Source organism: Dasypus novemcinctus, chromosome 16 (assembly GCF_030445035.2).
Source record: "Dasypus novemcinctus isolate mDasNov1 chromosome 16, mDasNov1.1.hap2, whole genome shotgun sequence".
Taxonomy (NCBI): Eukaryota; Metazoa; Chordata; class Mammalia; order Cingulata; family Dasypodidae; genus Dasypus; species Dasypus novemcinctus.
In genome coordinates, this window is record NC_080688.1 from 93,258,877 (window position 1) to 93,277,570 (window position 18,694).

The 18,694-nt window shown below is 51.7% G+C and overlaps 1 protein-coding gene across 3 annotated transcripts in view; it reads right to left on the reverse strand.

Moving 5' to 3' along the window:
- ZNF516 (zinc finger protein 516) overlaps positions 1-18,694 on the reverse strand; it is a 124,282-nt gene that overhangs the window by 70,647 nt on the left and 34,941 nt on the right. For all 3 annotated transcript variants that reach the window (XM_071208592.1, XM_058277907.1, XM_058277908.2), the window contains exon 2: positions 3,459-5,445. In XM_071208592.1, the coding sequence (XP_071064693.1) occupies positions 3,459-5,223 (1,765 nt within the window). In that variant the 5' untranslated portion in view covers positions 5,224-5,445. The remainder of the gene's footprint in view (positions 1-3,458; positions 5,446-18,694) is intronic.

The following is an 18,694-nucleotide window of genomic DNA, read 5'->3' on the forward strand; positions in this document are numbered from 1 at the left end:
TTGAAGACAGTATGCAATTAATTACAGGGAAAATAAGAGGAGCTCTAATGGGGACTTTCTAAAGGGAATCCCATTTCTTCCTTTGAAAATAATTACTTTTCTTTTGCTCATATTTTTTCTTCCAAAGATCTCACTCCTTATTTCTTCAACCTGCTTGCAATCCTACAGCACTTCCTCTAAGTATTTTTTTTATTCTTTTGATTGAACCATATAATAGGCCATTTCCATGGGTCAAAAACAGTTAAGAACTAGCAAGTCCATGACTTGACCTAAAACTTGGGCTTTTACTTCCTATCAAGCTAGAGCAAGTATGCCAACACAAGCAGGCAGTCTGGGCTCGATGGAACAGGGACTTGATGTGCTAGGAGAGGTCAGCATAACAAGGGACGGTCCAAAGTTGGGGTAGTCAAGTTATTTCTAACCTCAACGCTATGCAATCCACAGGGCAAAGGGCTGCTAATGCCTGGTGCTCGCGGGTTGTCCCAGCACGGAGCCGCCCAGCCCAAAGGGGCTTCCCCAACCCCAGGGACCCCAGGCAGGGAGGTCACCTGGATGAGTGCACCTCCAGGAGATGCTCTCAGCCTCTCAAGCACTTCGACTATCCCTGAATAATGAAAAAGGCAACATGCTTTCTGGTGAATGACATTCCGGCCCGCGTACTTGAGGTTTAAATGTTTACTTATGAAGCAATACTCAGGGTTCCTAAGTGGTGACTTCTAAGCTCCCTGCTTCCACCTTATGCTCGGAAAGGTTGATTTTAGTAACTTCAATTATATGCTCCTTCAACTCTCTTCTTCCCTAATCCAAAGTATTCATTACTGTGAACCCCAAACATGTGCTTTCTATGGGTGCAGCACCACTTTGTCAACCTAGGATCTAAACCGACTTCAGTAATGCATTTTCATAACTTTTATTGGCAACTAGGCTCCTCCAGTAGTTTAATTAGTAACACCCCTTGGGTGGAAAGAAAAGCAATGTGACTTTCATAGCTTCCCAAAGCAGGAGAGCAACACTCAACAGACGTGCGTGTTTCACTAAAGAAATTTTTTTATGGGTTTTTTTTCAGTTAATCTGATAATGGAAGTTATTTCTAGAACCAATTCCTGAATGTCAAAAAAATAAAAAAATAAAAAAAAAAAAAAAACGCTGGATAAAATATGGTACCACCCTAGTTAACTGGGAAGGCCACAAAGATCTTGAATTCTGACTTCTACCTTGCCAGAAGTAGGCTGATCTGTTCTGGAGAACTACTTCCCCGCTTTGTCCCTCAATTTCTACATATTTGCTCCAGCAGTTTTTAACCAAATCACCCCTGCAAAGTTCTATCTGAATTTAAAGTAATATAAATGTTTCCATTTAAGGCAAGCTTTTCCCAAAGTAGTATGCGATTTTAAGAAAGACTAGAGATCAAAATAGAGATTCAAAACACCCAGTTTCTTTTCCAAGGTAACTGCTTCAAAGGCCTCAGCCAAATCCTACAATGTAGAGTATTCTGGGAGTAGGAAAATCAAGAAAACAGGGCTCCCCCTGAAGGCACACCCGTGACTCAGCAAGTTAACAAGCCTCTAGAGTTTTAAAGGGGGCTGCTACGATTGCAAAGCGGGTTGTTAGGAAGAAACACTGTCCTTTGGGTTACAAAAGTGGCCCGAGTAAACCCATAATGCATGGGCTAAAACTCGCTGTTGGACCACAGATTTCTTTGGTCTCTAGGTAAGCTGTAATAATCTATTCTGCTGTCAACTTCTGGCTAAATTCAATGACAATACACAATCTTATTGCAGAATCATCTGATACACCAAGTTTTTCAAAAAATAAACTAGAGAAAAGACATGTAATTTCTTCAAGAAGTGAACGATGACTACTAAAATTTAAGAAACCCAGTGGGTGAAGTAAATTGCAATGTATAGGGAAAACAATTTGTTCTTTCCAAGGCCCTGACTTGATTAGCTCCTTGTTAATAATCTGCCTGCCATCAAAATGGATGGGGATCAGGCCCAAGATCTTTTCCAAATATTAAAAAAGACTCCTCAACATAAAGAAGAAAAAAAAAAAGGTTTGGTGCTATAGACTAGCATGTAACCCAGTGTTCTCCAAACCACAGGTAGAGTATTATTGGAATGTAACCAGTAAAACTCGTAGTTGTGAAAACAAAAAGAAAACCAGGAACTAAACTTCAAAAGAGCCATCCAGGGGTTGCAATTGTCCACCAAGTTTGAGTGTTCAACAGAAACGCTGAAAATGTTGAACGCAACAAGCACTGAGTTTTCAGACTGGCACGTCCTTTTGCCTCCCAGCCTTGGGACTGATGACACAGAATGAGAAGCACCATGTGGGCGGTGGCATAATCATAACGTATTATTATGCATGTGGCTGTCAATACAACGAGAAATGTGCAGGTAGAGTAAGACTGGGTTTATCTAAAGGACTGGAGAAACCACTTTCTCCCTACATTTTTGTTGACCCAAAATGTGTCCAAACCTAATAGACTATCATATCCATTACCTGACACAGAGTACATTATTTAAGCCCTTCGAGATTAAATTCCATTCTGCTGATTTGGCTTATTCTCTAACACAGAAAAATGACAAAGACTGGGGTTTCTGGTTCTGTTTTGAAGAAATGCACAGGAGTCGGTTTGCTCACAAAATAGTTTAAGTTGCCCTGCAGAAGCATGTGGCTTCCCTCCGTTCTTGAACTCTCAGGTAAAAGCAGCACCCATTAACCAGCTTGTAGGAAGAGGAGACACACACTACTGGCTATGGAAAGAGTTATCAGTTCCATAACAGAAACATCTCTTTCCACTTAAAATAATTCTCCAAACCAAAAAAGAATGAAGGCAATATCAAAATGTTTTTAAAAAAATTTTTTTGAACTAGGAAAATATTTAAAAACAAAGTTGGCCAAGCTCCTTTAAATATTCATATGCCTGCTATTTGCAGTCACCTGCTCCAATTAGCCATCTCTAAACCACAGGGTTACTCGACCCCAAGGAGATTAATTCTAACTGCACATCAGTTTGAAGTTACTCCATTCACCGTTGTGCTGTGAGGGAGAAGAACAAAGGACAGCGTGTGTTACTGTGTGTGTCTATGCAAGTGCTTGTGTCGTGGGGTAAGAGAAGAGGGTCTGGAACAAAAAGGGGGAGAGGTCCCACCTGAGCCGGGCCCACAACTGTGTCCTTTGTTCAGAAATCATGGGCGCCCAGAAGGGATCATCAGCTCAAGGGGCAAAAGGGTGTTAATTCATTTGAGGCCGCGTGGCATAGAAAAAAGGCAGGAAATGGAGATGAGCAGGTGCACCCAGGCCACCACGGAAAGGGGCCACCTGCGCCGGAGCAGGGCGCTACCTGGGTGCGGGGTGGTGGGGTCCCAGGGCACGGGGCCACCTGGACACGGCATGACCCGGGCACGCCATCCACGGGGCCGCCCGGGCCCGGGGCTACCTGGGCGCGGGCTCACCTGGCGCAGGCTCGGGCGCGCCCTCGTCGCCGCTGTCGTCGGCCAGCAGCCCGGAGGCCGGCGAGTCGGCGGCGGCGCAGGCCGAGCCGGGGCTGCTGGGCTGGCTGGCCGAGTCGCCCTCGCTGAGCGAGCCGCAGCGCGCCCGCGGCGCCCGGTCCGCCAGCGCGTCCCCGAGCGCGTCCCCGAGCGCGCCCCCGGCGGCGTTGCGGCGCGCGCGCCGGTGCACGCGCGAGTGCAGCACCATCTGGTGGTAGGTGCGGAAGATCTTGCCGCACTCGAAGCACTCGGACGACTTGCTCTGCGCCGCGCGGCGGCTCTGGCGCGACGCGGGCCGGTAGTCCAGGTCGGGGGCCGGCGCGTCGCCGGGGCCCGCCTTCTTGCGCGGGTGGCCGGGCGCGGCGGGCGCGTCGGGCTCGCGCTTGCGCTTGTCCTGGCTCACCAGCACGAACTCGCGGCGGTCGCGGTCGAAGGCCACGTCGGCGCCGGCCAGCGCCTCGTCCCAGGCCCCGTACTTGAGGAGGTCGGCGGGCTCGGCCACCCTGCCCCTGGTGGCCAGCTGCCAGGCCTGGTAGCTGTTGACGGGGTCCAGCTCGGCCACTCTCCGGCCCTGGGGCACGCTGGGGGGCGCGCCGGCCGCGGGCCGCAGCCCCAGGCACTGCAGGAAGCTGCGCTGGGCGTCCTGGGCGCCCCCCGGGCCGGGTGGCCCGCGTCCCCGGCCCGCCTCGGCCCGGCGGTGCACGGCGTTGTGCGCGCTCAGGCTGGCCAGGTTGGTGAAGAGGTTGCCGCACTTGGGGCAGACCTCGTAGAGGGACAGGCCGGTGACGATGGTCTCCTCCTGGACCACGTCGTTGATGGTGGCCACGGGGTCCAGCTCGCCGCGGGGCCGGTGCCTGCCGCCCGCCTTGGGGCCGTGCGCCTTCATGTGGTTTTTGAGGAACCACGGCTCCTTGAAGCGCCGCCCGCAGATGTGGCAGCCGTGGTCGAAGGAGCCGCGGTGCTTCTTCATGTGTGCCTTCAGGAACCACGTCTGGCTGAAGGCCTGGCCGCACTCCTCGCAGGCGAACTCCCCGGGGACCGGCTCGCTCCTGCCGTTCTCCACGCAGGCCTCGGCCGCACCGGGGGGCCCCTGCGCCGTGATGTGGTCCTTCTCGATGTGGCTGAGCAGCGACTCCTCGCGCGCCGTCACGTAGCTGCAGAGCCGGCACTGGAAGGGCTTGTGCGCCTGCTGCACGTGCTGCTCCAGGTCCTTCTTGCGCTCGAAGCGGCTCTTGCAGAAGGCGCACTGGGCGGCCGTGGCGGCCCTGCCCTCGCCCGCCGCCTCCGCCTCCTTCCTGCTGCTGCGCAGCAGGATCTTGGCGCCCTCCAGCTGCGTGGCCCCGTTGAGGATCTTGTTGCAGGCCGACGAGCTCTTGGTGGGGCTGGCGCAGGCGCCCAGGCCCTCGGAGACGCGCAACTCGGCCAGCTGCGCCTGGCCCGCCTCGGGCCCGTGGCCCTGGACCAGCGTCCCGGTCCGGTGGCTGCGGATGTGGATCTTCAGGTTGCCCTTCTGCGCGGCCCTGTGGCTGCAGTAGGGGCACTTGTAGGGCTTCTCGCCCGTGTGCTTGCGCATGTGCTGCGACAGCGAGCTCTGGAAGGGGAAGCTCTTGCCGCAGATGCAGCAGCTGTGGACCGCCGCCTTGTCGCCGTCCACCTCGGGGCTCGTGCCCGCCTTGCTGGGGCTGGAGCCCGTCCTCAGCTCCATCTCGGCCTCTCGGTTTCCATCCATCGTGGCGGTGCTATGGCACGCGCTGCCAGCGGAGGTCACGGGTCAGTCCCGGCGAGGGGTCCCAGGGAGGCGGGCGGAGCGCTCTAGCACAGGGTCCTGCCGGGGCAGCCTTTGATCTCCTCCTCTTCAGAGCCGGGGCCTGCTTCCCAGCCACAGGTGCGCCTGGTAGGACCAGGTGCCGGCATGTTCTAGGTGGAGGGCATGGCCCAAGGCACTGAGCACCTGAAACAGAGGAGACACGAGAGTCTGGTGAGCACAGCTGTCACCGCAAGCAATCCCTCGACCCCATCAGGGACGGCTGCACACGCCTCCCGAAAACTGTCCCTCCAGTGCGGCCAAAAGGAATGACAAAAAGGCCAGCAAGCAGCTGTTTCCATTTTTAAAATATCAATAATTATTGACAATCAGATCAATATGAGCTAAATAAATTATAATTGTAACTAAAATGGTTTGCTACCAAATCACCAAGTCATTAGGAAGCACCGCATGGAAGTGCGAGAACACAGGTTCCGGGGCAAGGAGCGCCCTTATGTGGAAATAAGAGACAGAGAAACAAAGCAAAGGGAAAACCACGGTAAGGAAATGGGAGGAGCCCATTGAAAACTCAGCCGCAGACTCTGCGGTGGTTGAAATCCTTCTACAAAGAGTCGGTCCCCATGAACCATGATTTGTGGGTCCTCTTTGCAAACTCACCTACTCACTGAAGTTTTTGTCAACCCAAAATCAGCACTAGGGGCGCTCTCGCGCTCGTTTGCAACCATGCGCAAAGGGACAAGCCGTGCAACAGATGCGCAGGTTCCCAGCTGAGGTCGAATGGGGGGACCTGGCCCTCCCCTCTCACTTGTGAACAAGTGTCCTTTCTGCAGTGTATTTTGTGCCTGTTTTTCTCCCGTAAGTGCTTTCTGCTGGTGGCCGCACTGTTAAAAAGGCCCCCAGGCGTAGTGCTGAAGTGCTGTCCAGTGTTTCTCCTCACAGAGAACACATGTATGTGATACACGCCTTGTTCAGGCATGAATGACGGTGCCAAATCAGCAATATATGTTATTACACATATGCAAAGAAACACAGAGAACGACGCTATGTGGTGGTAGATGAGGAAAACGTGAGCAGAGCTGGCAGCACCCTAACCCTGTATCTCCCCCGCGGGTCGGGGCTTGGGGCTCACCGCTCTGCTGCTTTGGTGGCTTCATAGAGCTGCCGTGAATAACGAGAATCGACTGGCAACACTGTGATTGGATAAGAAACTAAGAAGGGGGATTATCTCATAAAGGCGAGGGACAGGAAGGGAGCCCTGCGTCCCTGCAAGGCTCACCACGGCCACTCTGGGCCTCTGAGGACAGGGCTGGCTTCCCTGACCCCACCAGGCTCAGCAGGCAGGGCTGCGGCAGCGTGGAGGGGCGCACGAGCCTCTCAGATGAAGCCCGGACGCTCTGGCCTCCCGCTGGTGCCGTCCTTCACGGGCACCTCTTCCCAGCCAGGGACGCGCAGGGGCCTCTGCCAGGAGCCCTCCCCTCTGCTGTTGCCGTCAGGTCAGGCCTGCCCATGTGCCCCTGGCAGTGTCCAGCTCACAGCACCCGGCAGAGCCCCAGGCCCCTTGCTGGCCCGGCCAGGTGTGGCGGGACTAGCCAGTCTCCAGGCACGGGAACGGCCAAAGGAACCGAACACAATGCAGTGGGCAGCAAGGACGCAGTAAAAACAGGATTCCCATGTGCCTTGTCAGCAGGGATGGAGAGACGGAGTCTTAAAGGACAGCGTTTTGATGGGTCCCCAAAGGGCTCCTCTGGGACAGAGTCTGCTTAGCCTTCTTATCTCTCAACGGGAGTCAGGGAGCTAAAGATCCGGGGCCCTACGGCTCTCCTGCAGGGGTGAACTCCACTCGGCACAGGGTGCTGGCCTGCAGGACAGGCAGATTTCCAAAATCAGGCTCCCCCGTGAGAGAGGACGCCGTCTTCTAAAAGAGCCACGGCCTCGTCCACACGGAGTGGAGAACTCCCATTTTAAACCTTAGCAAGCGCGACGTAGTGCGTTTCTGACTTGGAAGCACCTCTCCCCAGTTCAAAGAGTCAGGCCTCCCATCCAAGGCTGCGGGCCAGAGTCCTTGCCGGCTCTGGCCACCCCAAATCAGCACGCAACGGAAGCAGACCTGGAGAACGTCAGAGCCCACTTCCCAGCCAGGCCCAGGGGGGACCCGAATTCTCTCAAAAAGCCTTGTGGACAGCTCAGCTCAGACAACGCAGCCTCCAGGAGGCGTGCGGCCAGCTGGCTGCATCCCCACCAACACGTGTGCCTCTGGGGGGCCATCGACCTTCTCAAGCGGTCAGCGCCGCACAGCTGGGTAAGAAAAGATTCCTGCTGATAGGATGGCGCAGGGAGGGCCGCAGGCTCTGACACCGGGTCAGTGTGTGCTAGGAGGGTCCCCGGCCCCCCTAGAGGGGCAGAATTCCTCCCTCAGTATCACATCCTTCCCCCCACACACAAGGCGGGGCAGAGCCAGCAGGACTCTGGAGGGGGCAGCCCGTGCCCTTCCGTCAAGCCCCTCCCCCACAGACCCCCCACGGGCAGAAACCTGACTGAATGGTGGGTTCCTTCCTAGGGAGCCCCCCCCAGCTGTTCCCAGGTACCTAACGAACCCACAGTTGGGGCATCACACCTTGAAAAAAGTAGGACCCACCCAGGCAGTGAGGGCCATGAGGCAGTGACAGCCACGAGGCAGTGACGGCCACCACGTGGGACAAAGGCTCCCCACGAGGGAGGGAGGGCCGGGAGAGGGGACGGGGAAGGAAACCCACCCCAGAGGAAAAGGCCTCTCCTCCAAGGCCAGCAGGACACTGGTCACGTGTATGCAAACGTATTTTCTCAAGCCCCCTTGGCCTTGGCACAGGGAAGCAGGGCACTCTCCTCGCGGTGTTTCTGTAAGGCCAGCGGTTTGCCCCATCGCCTTCTCTACTCAGGCTTATTTTGTCCCCTGCAGGATGCTGAACTCAGGACAGTATATAAACGCATGAATGAAACATACGATTTATATTGACCTTAGAGTGACCCAATTTGAGGATTAAATCTTCCGATTCTGAGGAGCCACAGAAATAAATTTACAACAAAAAAAACAAAACGCGCAGCCCCGAAACCCCGGACAGTGGTGACTCTGAGCTGATCCTACAGATACCAGGGCCTCTAGTTATTTTTCAATTAAGGACATTAAATATAGAGATAATTCTCAAATTTAAGTGAATTCAACATGGCCAAAATCCAACTTCAAGGACACGACAGAGTGTGCAGGCGCTCAGCGAATTCAGGATCGTGAGAGGCAACTCACAAGTTCATTGTGAATTAAAACGGCATTTTTGTTTGGAAATGAATAGGAATGGTGAAAGCACATCACAGGATTTATAATGAGTAGCGCTAACATGTGGGTGTGATAGTAGTTGGTTTTGTGGGGTTTTTTTGAACAATGACAACGCTCTGATATTGACGGAAGTGATGAATGTTCAACTTGGTGATTATACCAAATGCCACTGATGATAAACTTTAGATGAACTGTATGGTTTATGAAAAAAAAAAAAAAGGTGGTTGGGGGAAAAATACACCAAAAGTAAGATACAGACTTAGTAGTGATACTTTGACGATGCTCTTTCATAATTGGTGCGAATGTTTCACAACAACGCGAGGTATTTGTGATGTGTGGCGGCCTGCCATGCACGCGTGTTCTCTAAGTCCACCACTCTTACTCTACACTTGATTACGTACGTCCACGTGCGAATGATATACTTCAATAAATTGTCTTTAAAATGAAAAAATGAAAGCTCGCATTGTCACAGAGGCCGCGGCCCAAACGTACCAGGGACGGAGCCTGGCACGGGACACCATCGCGGGCCACAGGCAGGGACCACCCCAGCCTAGAGCCAGGAGGAGCACGGAGGAGGCTAAAGGTCTCCCTGGAATTTGCCTGGGGGGCCGATGCTCGGTGTGCTCGCAAGCCGAGAATCCTGCAGTGCAAACTGACCTGCAGTGCAAACTGAGCACTTGCCCAGTCCTCAGGGAGCATGAGGCCAATTCTGCAAACAAGGAAGACACTAGGTTAAAAGGCATGGGAAAAAATGAATTTTTCAGGTGAAGAGACTCGGGCAAGTTACTGCGACGTGGGTTCGGGGTTCTTTCGTCCCCTCCAGCACTGCTCTCCCTGGTGTCCAGGCACCCCTAAAGGCTGACCCCGCCCAGGCAGGGGCGACACGGGGCAGGTCTGCACCGGGGACCCCGCTCCGTTCCCGGGGGGAGGCCCGCCAAGGGGCGGCGGGGCTGGCGGCCCCTGGTCCGTAAGGCCCAGCCCAGCACCCCTGCGCCCCCGTTTCCTCCCCCCCCAGGTGGAGGGGGCTGCTCACGGCGTGGGCAGACCGCACCCCTGAGAGCCGCCAGCACAGCTCCCCGGGGCAGCACAGGGAAAGATCCAGAAGCTAAGCCCCGAGCTCCCCAGGGCCAGCGGCTTCCAGAGTCTCGGGGGGCAAAGGGAGCAGCTTCCTGGTCCCCAACAGGCCCCTCAGGCCTGCAGGGCTCCCGGGAGATGCTGCGGGAAGCTCTGGATGCCGTTTCCCGCGCCAGGCGAAGGCGGGGCCGCACCCAGGAAGGCTCCCACTTGTCCCCGGCCCAGCTCCTGGGCCTCGCGTGTCTCCGAGACGTGCCCGGCTCCTCTCCTCCTCTCCTCCTTCCAGTCTTCAAGCTTCCGGTTCTCCACCCTCCGCCCCCCGCAAAGGCTAGACCCTGAACCCCGAAGCCTGGTGTCTCCTCCAACACCGGGTCCAAAAAAAAAAAAGTGGCCCCAGCTGGCCACAGGACCTTGCCCCTGCGGGCGGCCAAGCTGCTCTTCAGGTTTTGTTTTCCATTCCTTCTCGGCCCACCCCATCCTTCAAAAAAAAAAAAAGAGAAAGCCCTGCTAAGCCCCGCTAAGCACTGCATGGGAAGGGCTTGGAAAGAACCTAAAAAGAGTTTCAGGGGAAAATAGGTATATAAATGAAGACATGAAAGCTTAAAAAACCAAAACAATGCTATAATGGTAAGAACACTTTAGGTCAGAAACACCATTATCTTCAAGAAACCCAACAACGACACAACCGCCTCCATTCAGAGTTCCACTGAGCAATCGCCTTCCTATGCCCAGAAATAACTGACATCGTTTCTTGCAAACCTTGAAAGAAACAGTCAAAACTGAATTCGCTACAACTGACTCTCCTCCGTGGTCAGCAGCCAAATCAACAGATCTTTGTCCTCTGTCTTCTTGATGCAGGCAAAAAGCGCTGCATAAGTCAAGGTCATCCCTTCTTCTCCAAAAAGAAGCTTCCACCCTCAAAGTGCTCCGTGGCAGCCACCCCACGAGAAGGCTTCCTATAGCTGCCACCTGCCGCCGCAGGTCCGGGAAACGCCAGCAGCCCACGGCCCAGAGGCCTGGCGTGGGATGTCCTCCTTGACTTGGGCCCCGACGAGCGGGTGGTTTACCTCTCGGCTTCACCTAGCTGGATAACGGGTTGTAATCCTCAGTTCTGGTCAAATGAATTTCAGTACAGAGCGGCCCCTCCTGCACTTTCTCGGACAAGCAGGGGGCACACCAAATGCAATCTGGTGTTTAAGCTTTTCCGAAAACACATTAACCCACAAATAACTTGCCTTATAAAACCTGTAAGTGCCAGCTGGTTACCCAAACCTGAGCCATCACAGAAAAGTCTCCCAGCGACCCAGCCTGAGAGGGGAGGCAGGCGAGGGAGAGCCAGAGCTGGCCTGCGCGGCAGCAGCCACACGGCAGGCGTCCGCGACGGCCCGCGGAGGCCTGGGGAGCGGCGTTGCCCCTACTCAGTCACAGGTGTGCGCTGTTGTGAGCTGCATTAAAAACTTCCCAAAGCCGAAACTGAGAAATGTGCCGGACAGGACTGCAATTTGATTGTTGAGACATAAAAAGGACTGGCCGATGAGGGTTTTAAAATAAGCTTCCACTGGCTCGGTGTGTGCGTGATTGTCTGGAGCGCCACCGAACAGTTTGAAGCGACATTTTAAAAATTTAAGAGGGAAAGAGAGGAAATAAAAGATATAGAATCTTTAAAACATAAGCGGGTAAAACACCCAAGTAAAGCCCTAGACCTAAATGCATCTATATGAGGCCGCTGCCCGCCTTAGAAAGCTGTGTGCTTTGCCTATATAGTGTAACCGAAATTACGTAACTTTCCTGAGACTTCTTGATTACCTACATTCACTTGATTTGGGATAAATTTAATCTGTGGGTCAACGTTTCAACTACTAAATCCCGTCCTATCAGGCAGAGCTCTGGGAACTGCCTTTTCAACCTTACAGAATTCTGAAAAGTCATTTCCTCAGGCATCCCCGGGTGACATGAAATAGTTCCCAGAGCGGGAACGCGACACCCAAGGCCAACTCCACCGACACAGAAGTAACGCCTTTAAGGACAAGCGTGCACAGCCAAGATCCAAGACCTGCAGTCAGAAAGAAAAACATTTTAACTGAACCAAATAACACATTAAAAAACAAGTGTGGGCTGGCGGCAGAGCCTGCGTCGCTGTTGGTGTAAACGCAATTCCGATGCACCTGTATTCTAGCCCGCCCCTTACAGCGCGCGGCTGTGACACCGGCTCTGAACCGGGGTTCCGTTAAAAAGACACGACTTGAGAGCCTGTGGGTGAAGGCAGCACACGAGGACCCAAAGGATCCAAGGCCACCAAGACACCGTGCTTGGCCGTCAGGAACTCGAAAGTCAGGAAAGAAGGGAATGTCAACGCACAAGTGTGAAGCAGAAAGACCAGCAGACGTCTGCCAAGTCGGGGGGTTCACTCTACCTGCGAGGATTGGCCACGTCTTTCCAGGGAAGCTGAGGCCTGTCTGGGAATCAAACTGATACAGGCTGAGTCCCAGCTCTGGCACAGGTGCACTGTCCCCATGACCCCATCAGGAAAGACAAAGTCTTGGCTCTTGGCCCTCACTCTCTCTCTGCCAGCATCCAACAGGACACCCCAAATCCTGCGGGCGCCCCTCCCACCACTCAGGGTCACCCCTCCAGCTCACCTGCTGCCCCCCGCCATCCAAGCCACCGTCAGGTCCCCCCCCGGGTTCTGCAGAGCCCCACACTGCCCGGCCTCCACCCATTCTGCTCTAGGTACAGCCAGCCACCCTTCAGGGCTGGGCTGCTGGGGGCGTCCGCCCCTTCATGGGCTTAGGAGGTCCTGGGGACCTGGGGGCCTGCTCGCCTCACAGCCCACCCAGCCTCAGCTCCTCCCAGGGCCCCGCCCACTGTCTTCCTGGGCGCCCCTCCTGGAGGAAGCTTTCCGCGGCCCTCCCCTAGCACCCTGGGCACTGCAGCCCTCACCTGTGAAGCAGGGCCAGGTGGAACCTTCCCAGCACTGGGCACACGACGCGATGCCACCTCGCACGCAGGCTGGGAAGGCCAGCGGCCTGGGCTCTAGGCCGACTTCTGCCACTTTCTCCAATTTACCCGCTTTGCAGCTCGCCCCGTGTCATCCTCTTTAAAATGCCAACCAGAGCACCCACACCGCCCTCCAGGGCTGCTGCGAGGCTTGAATTAACGCGTGCAAGTTACTCAGCACCATGTCCAGCACAGAGTAAACGGTCAAACATTAAATAGCAACTTTAAAAATTGCTCAATCAATGAAAGAAGGGTCAGTGCAGCATCCAGTGATACTTGGTCACTGGCGGTGGGAATATTTGGTTTAATAAATTCAAAAAAGACAAAGTAACGGTTGCCTAGGAAGCTGGATTAGAAACAGCTAAAGAGTAACAACTACGTGTTCCCATGAGTCTTTCTAGGGCACACTCCGACAGGTTAGTTAATACAAGTGCAAATACTTAAACCAACGAGTATAATCATCCACGCCAGGGGTTCTTAAGTTTTTGTTCCACAGACCCCTTTGCCAGTCAGGTGAAAACCGCAAACCGCTTACAAAGTCCACACTATGCTGTGTATTATTTAATAAATATATCACACCCGCACCAATATGTCCCCACAAGAGTGTTTTTTTGAATTTCAATTCAAGCTCACGGACCCCTTTTTAAGAACCCCTGAGCTACGCAAACATGTTCAACCCCTTTTTAGCTTGGGCCCTCTTCCCAGAAATTAACCCTTCGTAACAGCCACACTTGCATAGCTAAGAAAAAACAGTGTGATCGGAGAGAATCTTAAACTGTTCAAGTGACGTGCCCACTCAGGAAACATCAATGATATGAATGAGCCGCTTGAAATCAACTTCAGATTCAAAAATGTCCATTTCCACAACCCAAGTGCCCATCGGCAGATGGATGGACAAATGAAATGTGATAAATTGACACACTGTAATATTATTAGGCAATACAAAGGAAAGAAGTTCTGATCCGTGCAACAACATGGATGAGCCTGAAACATTATGCTAAGAGACACATAAAGGACAAATATTGCTTGATCCCATTTATATGAAATATCCAGAAGAGGCAAATTTGTAGAGACAGAGAGCAGATCCCAGGTCACCAGGAGCCGGCGGGAAGTGGCACCGGGAGTTACTGCCTCCTGGGGGCAGAGCTTCTGTTTGAGATGACGAGAAGGTCTAGGCAGTGGATGGTGGTGATGGCACACTGCAAATATAATTAATGCCACTAAAAAACGGCTGAAATGGCAAGCCTGATGTTTTATATATTACCACAGTAAAAGTGTAAAGAAGGAACCCTCGCTGTGGGCTGGCCACTGGACGAGGACCAGCAGTGCTTCCCAGGGCACTGGTGGCAGGAGGGCGTCCTTGCTCTCCGCAGATGTCCCAAGAGACACGCAGAGGTGGCTCCCAGGAAAGAGCCCTGGGGAAAGGAATGGTGACACCAGGCAGGCCCGGCCTGGGGGGCAGGTCTACGCCTGTCCAACTATTCTTTCCATTTTTATGGATTTTAGACATTTTTCACAAAAGGCGTTTTTTTAAAGTCCCACTTGAAACTCCAGTATGCAAACACCTGAGGGCGGAGCTGCCCTGGCAGAGCAGGGGGGTCCCCCCTTCCACCACACCCCCTCCCCAGGCCCCCGGGAGCAAAGAGGGTTCTAAGCAAAGCACTTTGGGGAAATGACCTTTTTTTACCCTAGATTTCAAGTCTCAGAGAGAAAAGTCATCTGAATAATATGAATGTGTTCAAATGAAAACTAGTATTTTATTCTGAAAGACTGCCTTCTGATGTTTAAAGAGGCTTCCACAGAAATAGCAATGAAAAGTCACACCCCAAATTCCAGATTTTGTAAAATCTCCCAGGAAGTCTCACTACCACTAGCCAAAACTGACCAGGCCCTACGTGGCAATTCATTCCATGGCTTCACAAGGTAAAAATAATAATAATAAAAGAAACCTGTTGTGCTTTCTCATTCATAGCCTAAACAATGATTTTTCTGACCAGTTAAAGTGTCAGGAAAAAAATATGTAACGTATTCTGTATTTTTAAGTACTAAGTCCATCCCTGAATCTAGAGGAAATCTTGTCATTTTTTGCTCTGCAAAGTGAAGGATGGAAATTTTTTACTGATCTCCCTGAAACTATCAAAGTTGAGTCTATTAAAATCTTCTCCAGAAAAGTGAATCAGAAGGCTAATTTTCAAATATGCTCTAATATTGAGAGCAATCTCCATAAGAAAGTAACTCTTAAAGTTTGCTCAAACTGACCATAATCAGACTAAATGAGGAACAAAGAAGCTGCTAGAAAAATGAAAACTCTGTTTCCTGCATTGTTTCCTTCAACCAGTATTTTTCAGTTTAAGGAAGCAAAACTGAAGGCTGCGTTGTTTTTCAAATAACTCCTCCACTCTGAATTTTTTTTTCAGTTATAGTTCATTAATTAATCACATCCTGATACGAAAAATTAGTTCGGGTTTCCAAGGCGCCAGGAGGTTTTTCTTAAAAAAAAAAAGAAAAGAAAAGAAAAGGAAACCATCAGCCCTCTGGCACCCTGACCTAGGTGAAGCACTCCAGGCCCGGGGCCTGTGTACCCAGGCATCTGGGGCAGGGAGAAAGGGTGCACAGGCCTTTCCCGAATGCAAGAATTTGTGATAATCGGTCCATGTGGAATTTGAAGAATTGGTGAGAAAGGAAAAGAAAAGCATTTCGGCTGGTCCTGTCCCCAGGCTGTCTGCAAAGGGGGAGTCGCAAACACAGCTCGGCTCCAACCTGGCTCTGGGGGGGGGGGGGGGCGGGTCTCTGCTGGCCCTTCCCAGCCCCCCACCCCGGCCCCCCGCTTGCTGAGAAGCCAGGGGCTGGGGATACTGTGCCTGGTTGTTCTCTGAGACAATGGAATGCACTTTCTTAGTTACACTGTAGCATTATGAGCCACGAATTAAAATACATCATTAACATCCTGGACAAGCTTATCTTACTGCTGAGACAAAAAGCCTATTCTTCGAACAAATGGGGGGAAAATGCCACCACGACAATGAAGAGTTCCTCTCCCTAAAATCCATCCTGCACAAGATTAACAATTCCAGGCTTATATTCCCCAGACGGGGGTCCCCGAGCCTGCATGAAGAGGCGCATTCACCACGGGGAGAGTGAACCCCATTGATGGGCAGGCCTCGGGGCTGCTGCTGTCCTCGACCGATCAATAATCCATTATGAGCCAACGACATGTCCACCCTAATAAGAAGAAAGGAATAAAAGGCGCCCAGAACCAGCAGCCCGCCGCCTCCCCCACCAGGGAGAAAGGACACAAGACGCCACCCACCCACCCGGGCAGTGGCTGACGCAAGGAGGCAGCCAGTGCCTCTACCCACACTGCGCAGCAGCCGGAGACGGGCGCCTTTTCACCTCTCCCCAAAAACAGGCGTTTAAAGGTGCGCCTTGGGAAACAGGGTAGGGTCAACAAATCAGGAACAAGACGACCGAATTCCATTTTCTTAAGCAAAAGTTTCCTTTCAATGATTTTGCATGCCCCAAATAAACAAAAGCAAGGACCAGCGTTATTCCCCAGATGTAGCTGACTGGCCACAATAAGGTTTTATTAGAGAAACCCTGGGATTACTTAAGCAAGACCTGCTGCCATTATGTACCTCCACCCACCGCTTTAGAATCATCGCTCCATTTATAGCCAAATGCACACGCGACCAGAAGGTCACTCTGCAAGCCGGTTATCTTTTATGAAGCTGTTTACCATATATTGTCAAAAATCCCCAATAAACTCCTATTCCAGGAGAAAAAGGAAGGAGACTCTCTCCTGACCTCCAGGTATAATGTGCAAACAGAAGTACACATTGCTAAATGGTAAAAGTAATCGCACAGCAAGGTATTTCCAAAAGAAAATATAGAGCACCTGAATCGATAAGCTGCCCCAAATATCTCTTTTCTACAACATAAAGGTCGATGGTCAAAGGCAGCTGAATACACAATATAATTATTGATTACATTCAGAAAAACCCCAAAACAAACAAGAGAGGACGTGGGAATTTCCCTCCCCTAGTCATGAACAACACATAGTGGGAAATCCAAAGTAGTTAATGAGACTTGAATCAAGAGGCTTCCCTGTGAAAATAACGGGGGGTGGGGGAGAGGAAAGGCCACCTTGTACTTCATTTTTCTTTTGCTCTCCAAAATTAGTGACTGTTACTCGTCACTTATGCTTTCCTGTATCATGAGTCTGATGTAACGCAGTCACGTCATCCATCTATTTGTCCCTAAAAAAAGTCAGCTTGGCAGAACTGGGGAGAAATGCTTGTGCATCATTGTGTCCAGACAAACGTCCTGCGCGGCCTGCCCGGCGCCATGGCCGGGGTGCTGCAGAAGCGGAGGTGCACCCGCCTTCCCGGACCGCGGGCAGGGCCAGGGGCGCGAGCCGGTGTCAGTGTCGCGCTGAGAACCTGGACACTGCATCTGCGAGCGCGGCAGCCCGGATGAAGCTGTCACAGAGGAGCTGTTACATGGTTTACAAAACCAGAGAATAAGTCATCAGTGATGCCCGGCACGAGCCAGGAGAGTACGATCGACACTGGCTCTTTCTACACCCTGTACTAAAATAACGAAAGTCAAGGTTGCAGATAATTCAGCAGCAAGGAGAAAATGAAGACGTGTGAATCTCTATTTTCAAGGCAAACATGGAAAAATGCGATGAAAATCAAATTTCAAAGTGGCCTGTAAATTTTCATTAAGCCTAAACTTCAAGTGTGGAAACTGCTACCATTTCAGTGCCCAACATAAAAACTAAAAGTGATTTTTTTTTTCTCGAAATTGTCAATATTGCAAGCAGTCACGTGTGAAACTCAGTATACCTTCTTATGATGGAACATCTAGCCATTACTGGACACGCCTTCTTGCAATTTCTATTAGATGGTATAAAATGCATTTAAACAGAAGTTTGTCTCCACAAGCAAGCTGTATGTTTTATTCCATGTATATCAAAAGCAAAGGGCACAGTGGGCCATGCACAGACTATTTTCCAGCCTCTTAAAGCCAACATCTCTGTCCCAGTATAAAAAAATTTAAAAAATAAAACAGATGGCAATCAATGCCTAAAATAAGAGCATCTCTTTCCTTGGTCCATTCTGTGAAAAGAGCCTAGAAGTCCCCACCACCAAATGGAAGAAAGCTCTGAGCCCAAGAATACAAAGAGGGAGAATCACGTGCCGCAGGCCAGAAAGCATTCTGTTAAACATTACCTTCCCGCACTGTTGAACTCTGAAGTTAGCTCCCCAAAATCCCTTCATTCAGAGCTCTCGAGGGAAAAGGAAACACATCAAAAATCAATGTTTCCAAATTCTCAGCAATTGCTTGCAAACATTTTCTGTAAAAATACTGTGAATTGAGTATATTCTGGATTATCATTTACAATAAGAATATTTTGAATTGGGTGTATTTTGGCAGGTCAGCTGAACACAGTGCAAAGAATTATTTAAGATAAATACCTGAAGAGGATCACAAGTATAAAAGGACAACTCTTCCCAACATGTTGTGCTACAATGAGCGCACGTCCTCCAAGCAGTTTAAATTTGCCAGCTCCGTTGCGGCCGCGAGGCCCTGTAACGCGAGCCAGGCCCCGCTCACGCTGCACCTCTGAGCGCAGCCGGGCATTCCGGGCCCAGGAGAGCGAGCTATCGCGCTGTTTACAAAGAGCAGTTCTTGAGAGCATGACGTCAGATCTCCATAGGGTTCGCCCTGCACCGCCGCTCTAAAAATATTTTTTCAAACACACTTCGTGCCACGTCACTGGAAGTTCTTCAGTCTTGAAGATAAAAGACCATCTACCCTTTCCTTATATGGAACAAAAAACGGATAAACAAGAAAGGCCCATTTGAATCCCACCATAACGCGATGCTGCTGGTCAACTACCAGAGTTAAGAGGAGCAGGCACTTTAAGGGCTCGACTGTCTTGCAGAAATGAGGACAGGAAGCCTCTTCCACGCCAAAGGCCTCTTACCCAGCCACGGCTTTAGGTACCAGTAAGGATAAAATCTAACCAGGCACATTTTTGAATTGCAGAGC